This window comes from Mixophyes fleayi, chromosome 6 (genome assembly GCF_038048845.1).
Source record: "Mixophyes fleayi isolate aMixFle1 chromosome 6, aMixFle1.hap1, whole genome shotgun sequence".
NCBI classification, from domain to species: domain Eukaryota; kingdom Metazoa; phylum Chordata; class Amphibia; order Anura; family Limnodynastidae; genus Mixophyes; species Mixophyes fleayi.
This window is the reverse complement of record NC_134407.1, coordinates 19,830,814-19,847,379: the sequence shown is the minus strand read 5'-3', so window position 1 is coordinate 19,847,379 and position 16,566 is coordinate 19,830,814. Positions and strand designations below refer to the sequence as shown.

Below are 16,566 nucleotides of genomic sequence, written 5' to 3'. Positions count from 1 at the left end.
GTGATCTTGGCAGCAAATACAGTGCATATAAAAGAGAGATAAAGATGTGCAGGTTTCCTTATATTACACAGGATAAACCTTTAAGCCGATGAAATATCAGGACACTAGAGAGCAGAAACAATTACCAGTTTTGGACAATTACACTAAACAACCATCTATTTAGAATGTAGCGTTTGGGTTGGTGATATATTGCGTGTCTCTACTGCCACCTTGTGGATAATATACATTTCAAGGCAGCGTGCCTGGGTGTTTTATAGGCAATGTTTAATATGTGCTAATAATGAGGTGTTATATCTTGGACACTTACAAGGTGAATATGGTGCGGGTACAAGTTTTCTTGTAGCCATCTGTAAACTAAATTTGTAGAGGACAATCTGACAACTTAATAATAATTTTATTTATAGAGCACTTTTCCAATATTACTCTCAGCACTTTACGTTAGCAGATTAAAACAAACCATGATACCAAGTATATAAAGGATTAACAGAAAAGAGGGCTTAGCATTGTGTATTATGTAAGAGGGACATTATTGAAATGCCCAAGTACACAGATAAGTGTTTAGTCTGCGTTTGGAGGTTTCTAGAGACGAGGTCTCTGAGACTGTACGAAGTAGGGAGCGCTGGGGAATAAGAGCCGCAAATCTAAAATCTGGGGCCTGATATGAAGTATAGGAGATTTTAGGTACTGTTCATAGTCCGTCATCTGCGGATCAATGTGACCAAGTGGGAGTACAGGGAGTCAGAAGCTTCTCAAGTACCCAGGATCCCGGCTGTGCAGGGCTTTGTATGTCAATAAGCCAATCTTGGAACAGATTCACCATCTTACAGGCGGACAGCGGAGGGAACAGAGGACAGGTGTTATGTGGCAGGAACAGGGGCAGGTCAGTTACCAGCCTGGCTTCTGCACTCCGTGCCAGCTGCAGGCAGTGTAATTATTTCCCTGGGAGACCCAGGTAGAAAGCATTGCTGTAGTCCAAGCATGAGGACACAAATGTACGTATGAGTGTTAAAACACTCCAAAGGTAGGTCACTTAGCCTCTGACAAAATTAACCCTACTGTGTAAGCCTCTACACCTGGTAGGTAATATAGATTTTAGGCACCACTGGGACAGACTGATGGGAATGATTATATAGTCTCTGTAAACTGCGTATTATGTAGGCTATGTATAAATGATGATTAATAAATAAATAACTGCGTGGCAAGAAAGAGATCCAGAAGAGGTAAGAAAAGAAAAAAAAATGTTGAAAGTATTTTACTACAAAGAAATATCTTTACGGTTTTGATTTAGTTGCCTTCCACCCACAGGAAGGGCGATGATGCATAGAGTGTGTATCTCACATGAAGGACACTCCTGTGAAGTGTTGGACTAGTATCAGAGCCCCTAATGTAATGAGTCTTTAATACTAGGGACACATAGATGAGAAGAACAGGATGTGGGCAGGATTAGAACAACCTGCAGCCAATCAGAGCGCTTGTATGTGAGCAGCAGCCTAGAACAGGACACAGGTATGAACATTCCGCATAAATACTAACATTCCGCATAAACCATTACCTATTACCAGCGCATGTTATACAAGGGTAGTAGGTGTCTGTTCGGCTGTTATGGGCCCGGGCAAATTCTGCACCTAAATGTAAGGTTAGTAAATCCCAGTATTTGAGCGCAGCCCAGTCCCGTGTGTTTAAGTGTCGGCAAGTGTGAAGTAGGAGGGACTAAGCAAACGCGTAGCCAATCCGAGCACCCAAAACGTTAACAGTGATATAAAGTAGTGACGTCAGGCTGGCCAGAAATCTAACCTAGCACGGATTAACAAATCAATCTAGGATGCCAAAATAATATATTTATGGTATATCTACTCAAACATTACATACACATGAACACAGGGGCCCCACAATTTTAGTGTGCAGCATTGTCAAATCTATTTTTAATATACAAACATTTTCTTATTAACATAATAAGTAAGAAAGGAAGATGCCACTTACCTGTTCTTTTTCTTGGAGGATAAAAGCTTCACGAGTTGTAAGAGGACAAATGACAAGCGAGACTCAAATATATTTACAAGTTTTACAACTTCGTCCTTGCGGAGGTTACCGGAGGAATCATCTGACGGATCGTCATCCGCTCCCTGAGAAGAACACCACATCCCGTCAGCACATTACCCCGTGACATACACATGCACAAGCGCCTCCATTCAGTGAGCACAATACACGCGGTGGTACATTGTGTGTCCCCCTATTCAGTCAGTGCTCCAACATTAACCGTGGCTACTACGGCTTTCTTACATTACTGTTACAAAGCCTTATTAATAGAACCCATTCCAGCGCCATTCTCCTCTGCAGGGCTCTCTACTTCATTGCAGATGGAAGATGCATTGCTTCAGTTAAAGGCCATACAGTTAATACAAAAGGTCCACACCAAACCAAAGAGAACTTCCCATGAATAGTAAGTTACGTTTTATCTATTTTACCTTTCAAACTTCTGCTTCCATTTATATAGATAATAACGGAAAGTATTCTGTGTTGCTACTGGATATGAATAGATTAAACAAATTCTGTGCATGAGATGAAGTCTGAATGTTAAACCGAGCTGCGCGGCTTTCTTTTTAATTGACAATCTTGAATTATTTTTAAAGGTTAAGTGTAGTTTGCTGGTGACAGGTCGTAGAACTTTATCATACCACAAGACAGACACAGAGGGCCTGATTCATTAAGGAACGTAAATGCCGATACGTGCCGTATGTTGCATAGAATCGCTCTGCGCGTGACCAGATACGGACCATACGCCAGTGAACGTTGCAACAACCAATTAATATTAGAGTGCAAAGAACGCTTACTGCAGCTTACGATTTGATGGATGGAACAGGGAGGAGACTGGGTGTATGCATGTAGTCAATGTACAGTAAGGGCAAGCCAGGCTCAAAAGCACCCAGCACCGCCCGATTCTAGCTAAGGGCAGCTCGAAAGGTACGTGACGTTCTGTCGTATCACTTGCACCAGCTACAGGTCGGGTGTAAGTGCCGAATACTTGCAATCAGGAGCAACTGTAAAAATGCATTTTATGTACAGTGGACATTTTTTTGGTTTGTTTACATTTTTTGTCATTAATGACCTGACAAATACATCAGTGCTGCCTGCTTTTGTGTGTGTGTGTGTTTCAGAACAACAAGACGACAACATGCACACACATTCACCCACACACAGTAATTAGCAGTATAAAGTAATACACTGAAATGACAAGAACCTATCTTTATGTGGGTGTACACATGACCTAGCAGCAATCACGTCCACTAGGGGGCACCCCACAATCCATCCATGCTCCTTCCATTCTGTCTCCACGTCTACATAGTGACACAAAATTTCCAACTGAAAAATCCGGCCAAATTAGGGCACACCCCCAGTCAGGTCATACAACACCAATTTCATGCAAGGCTACACCTCTTTCAGGGAGACCGTGCCCTGCGGATCTCCAAAACACACCACTGTCTCTGTAAAAATAGTGACTTCTACTGAAGCATCTGGGAATTTAAAGTACCGACATGTACACATATGCTGCAAATGCAAACAGTACTAGAATTTTCAAAACTAGTATGTGCATTTAACTGCGTTCATTGGTAGTGACACATATTGGATCCACCACTGAGTCTGGATAGCTCTTAATGGCTATTATCATCATTATTATTATACTATGGGACTTTGAACGTGCCAATGTGCGATTTGAATGTTATAATGACCAATAAATCTCTCACTCAAAACCTACATCACACAACTCACATACTATCATCATAGACAAAGTCACAGATATAGTTTTACAATCCTAATCATTATAATTATAGGGATAAAACATTTGATAGTGTAACTTGAAGATGAAAGATAGTCATATCAGCCATAACTTCTCTTATGTAATATTTCCGCTTTGTTACACTTGTATTATAATATGTGACCCTTGTGCGTAAATCTAGATAATACTACTGGCCATATTTATGACAGGACCTATAGACCACACAAGAGCTGGTAGCTGTCTGCTATCTCCTCCTAAGTGCAGGTGACTGTACATCTGTTCCAGCGTACACAGCCCATAATATCTCCTGATGAGGAAGTGACGGATGCAGAGTAGTAAAATAAAATTCAGGAAAGCGCTTCCAGCAGCAAGGAGGAAAGTGACAAATACGCTGAGACACTGCAGAGACTGATAAAAAGCTGATGAAGTGCAGGAGAGCGGCGACGGGTAAAGGCAGCAGAACCAGAGGCGCCCGGGACAGGCGTCACAATCGTTTATACAAAATTGTCCTTGAAAAGATCCACAAAATCAACACAGTTGTCCTTGTGATAAAGGAATCAGCCTCGCTGTCTGGGTCTATAAACTGCAGCTCTAACACGGCAGTCACAGCTACTACACAAACTCCCCTACACCGCAGCGCTCCAGGTGTCTGACGGACAGGTGCGCTGAGCCCAAAGTACAAGGTGACATACGAAGAATAACACTCACAAATAAATATATATTAGATCATTTATAAAAGCAAAACAGCATAAATTATATTTCAGATAAAGTTAAATAACTTGACTATGGGTCAGTCATCCTATTAAAAAAGGACACATTGCAATCAAGCCGATCCATAAATTGGCCCAATTGGAACGGACCGCCAGCTTTCTGCGCTGGTGTGGGCCCACCGAATGTAGGGTGACACGTGGGATGAAACGCTGCCCACTCTCAACAAGGCAGAGAAATATTCCCGGTGGGGCAGTGGTCACAAGTACGAGGGGCACAAGTACCTTTCCCACGCCTTGTTTGTATACGTAGTCTGGCAACGTTTCCTATAAAATATAATATTTTATAGCGGAAAACACCAAATTACCTGCGTGTGGGATACGGGAGAATGGCCATGTAAAAGCAGACACGGTTTAAGACGACAGGAGAATAACGATGGGTATAAGCCCGACAATAATAAAATCACTACTTACCATATAACAGACATGAAGTTTGTCCGAAGCTTTAAATCACCGTCCAGTGTAAAATCCAAATGGGCTAAAGCAGCGATACCCGGACCCCGCGCTTGTATAATGGAATACAAGTGTGGGGTCCGAGTATTGCCGCTTTAAAAGCGCCGCTTTCACTGTGTCCATAGTAAATGACGTAATTTGGTGCTGCAGCTGTTTCGCCAATTTGGATTTTACACTGGACGGCGATTTAAAGCTTCGTAAAAACTTTGTGTCTGTTATATGGCAAGTAGTGAATTTATTTTTGTCGGGCTTATACCCATCGTTATTCTCCCGTTGTTTAAAACTATGTCGGGATATAGATCGCGGTGTTAATGACAACCACTGTTACCTGCCTAGGTGTGACCTGTTACTGCAGTACCTAGGTGGTGTGTGAACACAGTCCTTTAAAGAATATGGCAATAGAGAGTAGTCTTCCACAGTCACTGGGGATACACCAGTATAGACCAGTGTTCCCTCTAAGCTGAGCAATCTGGGAATGATAGAGTTAAACCTGTATCTTACTAGGAAACATCCTGCAGACTTTGAATGCAAACTTTTCGGGTGGAGCCCTCATTAGAGTGACCTTTTAACTCTTTCCTTTCCAGATTGCTCAGCTTAGAGGGATCACTGGTATAGACCCTCCTGGGTATTGTGACAGCATTTTTCTGTGTGTAGGGGGAGAGACCACAGTCTAAGGGGGGGGGGGGGGGGGGGAGACATGTGAAAGAGCAATGAAGGACAGGGGTTGTGTGGATGGTGCTTGGATGGAGGATGAAAAGGCCGGCATGGGATGTTGAGTTGGAAAACAATGGAAGGACAGCAAAGAAGTCTGGGTGCTGAGCAAGATAACGTAAGGACGTGGGTTGATTAGGGAGAGGATGGAAAAGGTTGGAAAGGATGCACAGAGTAAGGGGTAGGTATGGTAAAATGATTGTTGTATGTGTAAGATAAACAGAGAAATCTGCCCAAAAAGTTTAAAAACTTCAGCATTAATAATTGTACTACACATAGTGCAGTGTGTTTGGAGATTAAGGATATCAATTTTACAGCTACTTATCTAATTAAAGCACAAGCTGGATGATGAGGGTGAGAACTGGCAGCTTTGTTTATACGAGAGCCGGTATACGGCCATTTGGAAAGATATGACCAATAGGTTTCTGCGCTGTAGTCTATAGTCCTGGAAAAGCAATACAGGTACTTATGCTAATGACTCGAACGCTTTCACATTCAGAAAACAGATGAGAGACGTTAGTGTGAGATCTAATTAGACGTAGTCAGCACATTTTGAGGTCGGCGCTCAGTGCCTGGAAACGTTCTCTTACCTGATCACTTTCACACTCAATAACAACAAAAGCACAACGCGTTTTCATCATAATTTCAAGAGCTCCACAGAGACTCTTTAGTTTCCCGGCAGTACTGTTCTGGCCTGCAATTAATAGAAAACAGACATTAGAATAACCGCATACAAAAAGAAAACACAACCAGAACAGACACTATACTCTTGATTTTAGGCGACGCCGGCACTGTTAACCCCTGCCGATCACACCTACATTCAAGGAGTTATCTACCAGCGTTGCCCTCCAGGTTGGCAGCTGCTGAATGTGTAACAATATGGAGGGGGTTATTTAATTGTCAGCGAGTTGTTGTTTTTTTGACCGCGTTAAGCCATTTTAACGCTGTTTTTTTTATCATTTTCGAGCAGGTTAACTTCACCCGCAATTCAATTCCATTCTTATCGCTACGTTTTTGTTCATGAAACAGCCCTCTCGTGCTCTAGTAGAAGGTCTATTCAAAGTATATTGTGTGCAAGAGACAGCCACGTTAAAAGCTATTCAATTTTTTTTTAACGCGGCGGGTTAAACAGGAAAATATGCTGTTTTATCTCACTTTGGGGTGTGTTAAAAATAAAAAACCTCTGAAAAGTATTTGAAATCATGTGGAAAAAAAACTTATGTTTATCACTAATCAGGTAAGAAAAGAAGATAGGAAGAAATTGTGTATTCGAAGGCACTCCGTGATATCAATAATAAATTAAAATAACTATATCTTTATTGGTATGCTTTAAGAAAATCCCTCTTAATTGGATAGCGAAATATTAAAACCAAAGTGAATAAAGTGAATTAAAATAGCAAAATAAATTGCTATGCCCCGCTACTTTATATATATCTATATAAGATAATAATCACTCCTATATTAGACCAGTCTCACAATTGGATACTATTCCAAATCAAAATAATTGAAGTATGTGTGGTATAAATAAGACTAATTTGGCAGTTATTACTTTAATCCAATATCCCAGTAATCCTTTATAGTAACTGTATTATCGATAATGGGATATCCTGATATAATAGAAACTCCATATGAATCAAAAACATACTCTCAGTGTAATAACCCTGATCCATATAATTGCTTGCATATAGAGCCCAATAAGGGCTTAAGCTATTGTTATATGAATAATGGGATTTCTAGTGCTTAAAATAGGGTCTCTGCCTGACAGTTGTTTGGCTTAGTTATATACCTTAGCACTATATTGCTCTAGTAATTACACGTGTGTTGAATTGATTAGTCATTTACATAGTTTATCACTAATGCCTGACTTGTGCAAGTTGATTTTCTTGTGAAAAAAATGAAGTAAAATAAACATAAAAGAAATAAATAACATACAATCACTAATTATATTTATGTATGTTTTTGGTACAAACATAAATTAGTAATGTGTTTTGACATGGTGGTATAGATGATTGTATGGTAAAAAATAGTTAAATTAAAAAATATGCTAAAGAAAGTACTGTAATGTAGATATTATCAATGTGTAATGCAATCTAATGTATGGAAATGTATGCAAAACCTTTTTTTTGTGCTATATATGACCGCGTTAAAACTCCCCTTTATTCCCCTAAAATCTCGCAAACAATTTTTAACACGTGGGGGCAGCGTTCCCTCTTTTTCAATTGAACTGCACGGGTTTTCCCGCTGCGCTAACTCAAAAAGGTCGCTATTGCCGTCAAAAACCTGCAGGAGAATTTTTTTTTACGCTACGAGGAAAATAAAATTAAAAAAAAAAAAAAAAAAAAAAAAAAAATCGCTAATAATTGAATACCCCCCTAGAGTAAAATAATCCTCACATAGATCAAGCAAAATTAATTATTTGAAAGATAAAAAAAATTCCCTACACAATTTTTGGCAGAAGTTATAACAGCAGCTGTCCCACAACAAACCATTATAACCAGGATCCAAAGTGTTCCTATGATGAACATCTCAGGGAACACACCCACCAACAGACAGACAATTGTGGAACACTACTGTTAGTGATAGTGAATATCAGATTGTGTTATCTTCCTATAACCCAACGCAGTTTTATCCCTTACAATAAATGAACATGGATTGATGAATGGCAGGGTTATTTTTCCTCTAGCGAGAGCACATAGCGAGAGGGTGAGCGAGCGCGCCGAGGACAGAGAGCGAGGGTGCCGAAGAGATTAAACCTGCTTGTTATTCTAACAGAATATGTATCCCTGGCTTAAGCCTTTGGAACTTTGCAAGTATTTGTACATCCACTTAGCAAAGCGATAGTGTTAACAGCCCAACCTCATATCAGGTGCATTTTACATCCTGAAATGTCGCCAATTCAGTGGATTAGACTCCAGCTCTGGGTTACGGACACTGTTGGCAGCAGGCAGTGTGAACATTGTTGGGCATTTATTTTATTTTTTTTGCCTCCCAGCACAACAGTGAATCAGTTGAATTAATCGGATTTGCAGATTCTGGGTAATTTTAGCCTGCAGGTTTATAATACATAGGGTCAGAGTCACCCATGTGAGGCGGTCTTATCGTAATGAGCATCTGTGTTTGTATGTATCACACATTCTGTACCCTCTGGCAGGACACCCACTGCCGACATTAACTGGATCCCTGCTACCAGAATGAAATTAAAGTGGGAAATGGATTGTTGTAACAAGAGAATATTTTCATGCCAGTCATGCTTCCTTCAGTGAGAATAGGACGATTCAAACACCACAATGCATTGCCTATGGCCGCTCATCACTCAGTAACCCTTGCATCCTTCCCATAAGCTGAGCCTACAAATTAAACTACTGTAACACTGAACTTTCTCCTAACATGAATATATTCCTCTAGCAGAACCTTTACTACCTGCGTTCATGCCCTGAATTCATAATATAAACCGGCAGTACCAATTCCCATGATGGTATTGGTTAGCATTCTTATTATAGTAGTGTTTAGTATATCTCTGTGTCTTGGGCTTACTCCCCTGGGAGCATTAAAGAAATAAAGGAGCCAATATGCAGAGCTCATTGCAGCACAAAGACCCATCATTCTGCCCGCTCTGCACCAATACTTATGGATTCCTGTAGGGGTCCCATCAAACACAGAAAAGAAGAGTTACACAGGTAAACGTAGAAATGGACTTTACCCTCTTCAAGACCAGGGGGTAAATGTAGCGAACCGTCTAAAAAGGAAAAAAGAGAAAGAGTTGCCCATAGCAACCAATCAATCAGATATCTAATACATTCCAGAACAGGATAGGTAGAATCTGATTGGTTGCTACCCCAGATGTGTTTTGCCAGACAATGACCAGACTAATCTGTCACATTTCCACTATAAGCAGCTGTCCGGGGAATAACTTTTTATCATAACCAACCCAAGTGATCATTAAATTGGACATTTCCTTTTCCTGCCATTGAGGGACACTGTGAGACATTGGGGCATAGTATTGGGTCTAGGAGTTTAGGCACTTAACTTCTTTGATCTTCACTTTCCTCCCCTACTATGCCTCTCCTCTCCTGTGGATACCTCAGTTTTTTTAAGTGCCTAGGAGATAGGACACGTTGGTAGTACGAGCTGATAAATAGCTTTTTACAGTTAGTGGAACCCCATGAATTGTTACATTTATTCTATGACATGTAACATTTCTATCGTGTGATTGATCATGCAGGCTTGTGTTCCATATAAATGTGGCTTGGCTGTATTCAGTTGTGTACGGAATCACAAGCATCAAACGGTGCTGGAATTCTAGAACAGACAGTCACAGCCAGGCCGGAGGGATGAGACCTATCACAGGTAGTGACAGAATGCCAGGCCTGCCCTTATACAGAAGGTTTTGCACATAAACGTAATACACTGTGTAATAGAGAGTGTCTGACATGTGACACACAAGTAGGGGCATTCTAGTACGGCTGAAGGCACAGACATGCGGTACATGAGGAGGATGACAAGTGGTAATTAATGTGCTGCCCTTGCATATATTGATGAATCCCTAAACAAAGTGATTGTGGAAGGGACACACTGAAGACCATCTGTGAAACACGAGGGGAGGAAGAGGTCTGCTCTGAGCATTCATAGCTGCCTCCACGAAGGGCTCACTCATCTCATACGTGTATAGGACAATCTGTAGCAAATATCAGCTGAAAAGCACTGCAGCAAATGTTCAGCAAAGCATCTGAGAAAAACAAACCAAGACGGAGGATGTAGACAGTTCGCAGGGTTGATGCTGTTTTTTGCATGTAAAAGGTTTTGCAACAAAATACCACGTTTATAAAACTAATTTGTTCTAGTACTTATACTCTGGGCCATTACTTTAAAACTTTAAAGCATGTATCTGCACAAATACCCAGAGATAAGAGGGACATTCAGAAAACGTGATTGAAATTGGAATCAAGTAAATAGCATTTGTGTAGCAACAGCAAAAACTAGTGTTTGTATAGTCATTGTGCATGTGGACATTATATACAGATTTCTTTTACTATTTCTATTAGAAGAGACTAACGGGCTAACAGTTATGTTTTATGAAAGACGTAAACATCAATACAAATAGGTGCAATGTAAAAAACTAGAGATGTACAGGGCAAGTGGCTTTAACTAGCAAATATCTTATATTTTGCAAAGAAAGATGTGCAATACAGACTGAGCTCATTGCTGCTGTTTGAGCAGGCAGAAAGCATCTAAATCGGAATGAGAGTCACGTATGGAATGTGTCCAGTCTATTTAATGTATATATTGGCGATATTCTCTGCAGCAGACAAGGTCTCAAGTATCTTTTGACAGAAGACACAAAGATTTGCAACCGGGTTGAAACCCCAGAAGGGGGTAAAACAAATGTGTAGCGATTTAGAGAAAAATCAAGGAATGGACTGAAGCAGTAACCTTACATTTAAAATGAAAATGTGAAACACATGTAGGACACAAACATCGGAGGATAGAATGAATGGTGATGAGGAGAGACACCCTGCAGTTATAGTCTCCGATGATATGAAGGTAAGTAATCAGTGCAACCAAAGAGTGGGAGAAGCTAGTAGAATACTTGGTTGTATAGGAAGAGGAATTAGTACCAGGAAGAAGACTTAATCTCCAGTATTGAGTACAGTCCTCCCAAAAAAAAAGAAGAAAGGCATTAACGTTAATAGAGTTCAGGAGTAATAAAAGGAAACAAAAAGATTTTCTTTGTATTATTAATAATAATAAAATAATAATATTATTATAATAATAATAAAAAAATAATAAAATAATAATCAGAAAGGGCGATGGCATAGTCTTTCATCTGTATTCCTACAGTAAACTCATTTAGAACTGTATGGAAGAAATATTATTATTATTTAGACTTCAAGATGATGAAAAACATTAAACACACAAAAAACCCAACCACTCAGACCTGGCCTTCCCTCCCGATTAGTCGTACTGGGAGAGGCAGTTGCCATGTGTTCTATTCCTACATGTATCAAAGAAACTGTGTATATAAAATGTACTACAGGTGGCATTATATCCTGAGAGATTATCCAAAATATTTCATACAGTGACCTCCAGCTGCAGGCGCCAATGTGGCCACAGGGAAACTATGTAACGCGTCTGGTGGACTTGCCCTCGTAGTTCCATTTTGGGACAGGGTACAGAGCATTATCAATTAATTGTTAGATCAACGGATACTGAAAGATCTAAGGTGCTTTCTACTCTCCCGACCTCCCCAGGGAACTGGTCTCTAAACCTATTGGCATCGGTGAAGGGACTCATGGCTACAAATTTAAAATAATCAAATCCTCCTATCTCAGCCTTTAAGAAATATGTCAGGCATAGCCCATGTATGGAAAAAAAAATAACTCTTCCTACAAGATAAAAAACACATAAATTTGGAGATTTAGGCCACCTGTATTTTATTTTTATTCTGCCACAACAACGGCGCGAGGAGTCTTCCTGGTTGTTTCGGAGACACCCTGCCCCAAACTGAATCCTCCCTCCTTATGGCTATATGTATTTTACCTCGCACCTTCCCGCCCCCTTCTTCATACCCCCCCTTCTCTCCCTTTCCTGCCACTACTAAAAATCCTTCGTAAAAATAACTTGACATGTTGCAGTAATGTATCATAAAAATTTTTGGGGGTATAGTCTGTTTGTACCATTTCTTGAGTTTACACAAAAAAAAGAAAACCTCAAAATAAATGGAAACCCCTTCCCACCCAAAATTTAAACCACACAACCAAAAAAGGGCAGACTAGAAGAACTTGTAACTTTTTATTCCACTAAATTCTATGTTAATACTATAAGAATTAGGACATGGAATGGAAGCGTTACTGTCACTGTTAGCAGCAATGTGTGTCTATCCCATTCCTATGTAGGGGCAATGCTTGTCCTGCTGGAGTCAAGAGCCACTCAGTTATACATCCAGCCTTGGGATTGTGTGTCCAATAGTATAGTTTTGCTCCGTGCTTATGAATCGGAGATACAGATGTCATGATGTGAACCGGATTCTCTCAAAGAATACACAACCCACGTTTTAATTACACTTTGCTGTGGATTCCCCAAATGATTATCTCTAATCCTCCTGGTAATCTCTGCAAAAGTCACTCAATTATACATCTCATAAAATGACTAGCGGTGATGACAAATCACTTAGCTAAGTCTCGTGGTGTTTAAAACACTTTGGCTCATTATTGGTAATTAAATTTTGAATCGGTGGATAGAATTCACCCTATAAATGGTCGCGACTGCACACGATTCCTGGAAATATATTCGGAGACGCTTATTAAATGTGTTTTTGTGCGTCAGGTTTCCAAAAAGGTGACGTTCCTGTAGACAATGTTAGAAGACAAAATGTAACCTGTTACTTAGGCAGCTCCCACTAAAAGACCTCTCCGGATCTCTGACCATCTGTGCTGGCCCACGTTACTGAACGCCGTTCTGCTATTGTATCTCGGACGCTCTCTGTCCACCTCAAACTACTGACCTGAAATCTCTATTTCTGTAGAAACGTTGACAAGAAGCCCCTCTCCTCAGGCTCACCCCCTACGTGTCATCCTTAACTCCCAACTGTCCACATCCAATCTGTATCCACATACATCTCCAGAATACGCACATCTCTCACAAATGACACTGCAAAAACTTTAATTCATGCACTCGTCATCTCCCGCATTGACTATTGTAATTCCTTCCTTACTGGTCTTCTTCCAGACATTGATCTCTACAATCTATTTTGAATGCAGTTGCCAGACTAGTTTTCCTTGAAGAAGTTCTTTTACTGCTGTTCTGTCAGTACCTACATAGGTTGCCTGTGATTTACCAAACCCATTATAAAAAAACATCTAACATACAAAGCCATTCACAAGAGCACCAACATACATCTCTTTACTTGACTCCAAATATCTCCAGACACGACCCCTCCATTCTGTGCAACATCTGTGTCTCACTTGCTCCCATTCCTGGGAATGTTTTTGGGCTGCACCCATTCTGCAGATTGCCCTCCCTCCTACAACAAGACTTCCCCTACCTAGTCTCCCAACATTCAAGCGCTCCCTGAAAACTTTACGCTTTAGACATGGTTCTTAAACTCCCAATCCATTTTCTTTTCCTCCCTACCTGTCTAGAGTTTACACAAACCTTACATGCGTTTTCTTTCTATGCCCAAACAACCTTCTGACCCCAAACAAACACTGATGTGTGAATGGACCATAGGCAATAAATGGCACTTAACCTCATGTATCAAGCGCTTACTTTCCTATAGATTGTAAGCTGGAGAGCCAGGGCGCTCTTATGCTTTGTCTGTGTTTCTATACCCACAGCCTTGTTCCATTACTATTTAAGTAAATAAAAGAAATGGCTTAATGCTAACCATGTAGAAGATGCAACGAGCATATGTAAAACTTACTGGACATTTGGAATTCGGCGAAGGCCACTCTCTCCAGCTGTACCCTGAGCAGTTCACATGGAGCATCCTTCAGTACCTGGAAGAGTTTCACTGCTTTGCTGTAATGGAGATCTGCGAGGACCCGATGCTGCTTTCTCAAATGTTCATCGCCCACCTGTAGAGAGACCGCGTTCAATGATGAAGAGCTGGGCGTGAAGCCAACACACGTAAGTGAATTACACATGCTGGGAGATCTCTTCGGAATCTTAAGAATTAAAGGTTCTAAAAAGGAAACATGGAGGTGTTGCCCAGAGCAACCAATCAGATGCTAGCTGTAATTTATTCCAGTAAATTCTAGCTAAAATCTGATTGGTTGCTATGAGAAACACATCCACTTTATCTTTTTAGAAGCTGTGGTAAATCTACTTCTTAGAGTCTCTTTACTATCGTGGGGGGAACCATTTTCCTTTACACTCCAGACTTCCTGTAAATAATTGTTCCCATACTAGTGCTTGTCAAGGTAATGACTCCCAGTTAAAGTTATTTAACGTTGATAAAGTGAGAAGCAGGTCACAGAGCAATTTTAGTTAAGCCAAAGGGAATTGTATAGTTTAAACCAGGCCTGTCCAACCTGCGGCCCTCCAGACGTTGTGAAACTACAAGTCCCAGCATGCCCTTCCAGCTATCAACTGGTTGTCTACCAGCAAAGCATGCTGGGGTTGTAGTTTCACAACACCTGTAGGGCCGCAGGTTGGACAGGCCTGGTTTAAACGAAAGTGAAGTTAGCTTTTGAAACTTATCTTTAAATATTTCTAATTGTTTATTACAGACACATTATACAAGCACATCCATTTTTACAGGCAGTAGGAAGCAGCGCATCTGGTCAATGGGCTTCCTTAGTGGAATGAGCATAATGAAGACATGTACCTGATTCCGCAGACAGCTGTGGTACATGGAGGCCAGCCGGTGATGGATGGTCGCTGCTCGGTATTGGCATAAGGGCTGCCGAGCAGACGCAGTTTCTACATCACAGTATTTCAGAGACTTCATCATGGCTTCAGTGACTTCCCTCTCAATCTAAAGATAATAATAAAAGGTTGAGCTCCATATCAAAACCTGAGTGATTGTATCACTACCACCTAAATGCTCTATGATAGACAATTAGCGCAAATATCAGGTACCGCATAATACAGCAGCTGGCATTACAGCATAGTGACCAGGCTCATGTCTGTTATATAATTATAGTAATATGACCTCTCTCCCTACCTGTCCCTAAACCCTATTCCTTCCCAATGTCTCTCCCTCTACACCTCTGCATGCCCATCTCTTCAACCTGTCTCCCTCTACTGGCACATTTCATGCCCCTTTAAAGTTGCACTCATCACACCAACCCTAAACAAATCATCTCTCGACCCAGCCTCTCCCTGCTGCCGCCCCGTCCCTCGCATTCCCTCTGCTGCCGCCCCGTCCCTCGCATTCCCCCTGCTGCCGCCATGTCCCTCCCATTCCACCTGCTGCCGCCCCGTCCCTCCCATTCCCCCTGCTGCCGCCCCGTCCCTCCCATTCCCCCTGCTGCCGCCCCGTCCCTCCCATTCCCCCTGCTGCCGCCCCGTCCCTCCCATTCCCCCTGCTGCCGCCCCGTCCCTCCCATTCCCCCTGCTGCCGCCCCGTCCCTCCCATTCCCCCTGCTGCCGCCCCGTCCCTCGCATTCCCCCTGCTGCCGCCCCGTCCCTCGCATTCCCCCTGCTGCCGCCCCGTCCCTCGCATTCTCTCTGCTGCCGCCCCGTCCCTCGCATCCCCCCCGCTGCCGCCCCTTCCCTCCCATTCCCCCTTCTGCCCCTCGCATTCTCTTTGCTGTCGCCCCGGGGCCCTCGCATTCTCTTTGCTGCCGCCCCGGGGCCCTCTCATTCTCTTTGCCTTGAAACTAGCTGAACAACTGATATAGAGCTGCCTATTTCTCTTTTTCTGTACCACACGCCCTTCTTGAATCTCTGAATCAGGCTTTCAGCCCTAACATTCTACGGAGACTACCCTCATAAAAGTGAAAAATGATGCACATCTAGCAAAGTCCTCTTCCTGGACCTCTCTGCTGCTTTTGACACTGTTGATCACCATCTTCTCCTACACACCCTTCACTCGTTTGTGACACAGTTTTCTGGTTTACTTCCTTCCCATCAAATCGCTCTTTAGTGTCTCTACCTCAGATACATCCTCCCTCTAACCGCATTATATGTTGGGTTCCCACAAGGCTCTGCTCCTTGCCCTCTAGTTTTCTCATTGTACACCACTCCTCTTGGGAAACCAATTTGCTCATTCGGGCTATAGTACCACCTCTATGCTGACGACACCCAAATCTACCTGTCCTCCTCCACTGATTTATCCCCTTCTGTATATATCTTGTACAACCAACTGTCTCTGTCATCTGCACATGGAAGCTCTGATGCTGTCTGAAGCTCGACATG

The 16,566-nt window shown here is 41.9% G+C and overlaps 1 protein-coding gene and 1 long non-coding RNA gene across 4 annotated transcripts in view; one reads left to right on the top strand and one right to left on the bottom strand.

Annotated features, from left to right (window-relative positions):
- EDRF1 (erythroid differentiation regulatory factor 1) overlaps window positions 1-16,566 on the bottom strand; it is a 52,367-nt gene that overhangs the window by 2,963 nt on the left and 32,838 nt on the right. For all 3 annotated transcript variants that reach the window (XM_075215970.1, XM_075215972.1, XM_075215973.1), the window contains 4 exons: window positions 15,032-15,181; window positions 14,126-14,279; window positions 6,297-6,400; window positions 1,981-2,123 (listed from right to left, as the gene is read on the bottom strand). In XM_075215970.1, the coding sequence (XP_075072071.1) occupies window positions 1,981-2,123; window positions 6,297-6,400; window positions 14,126-14,279; window positions 15,032-15,181 (551 nt within the window). The remainder of the gene's footprint in view (window positions 1-1,980; window positions 2,124-6,296; window positions 6,401-14,125; window positions 14,280-15,031; window positions 15,182-16,566) is intronic.
- Window positions 2,253-15,177, top strand: LOC142160908 (uncharacterized). Its single transcript, XR_012693332.1, has 3 exons — window positions 2,253-2,440; window positions 14,040-14,331; window positions 14,934-15,177. It is a non-coding gene; the product is annotated as an uncharacterized LOC142160908 (long non-coding RNA).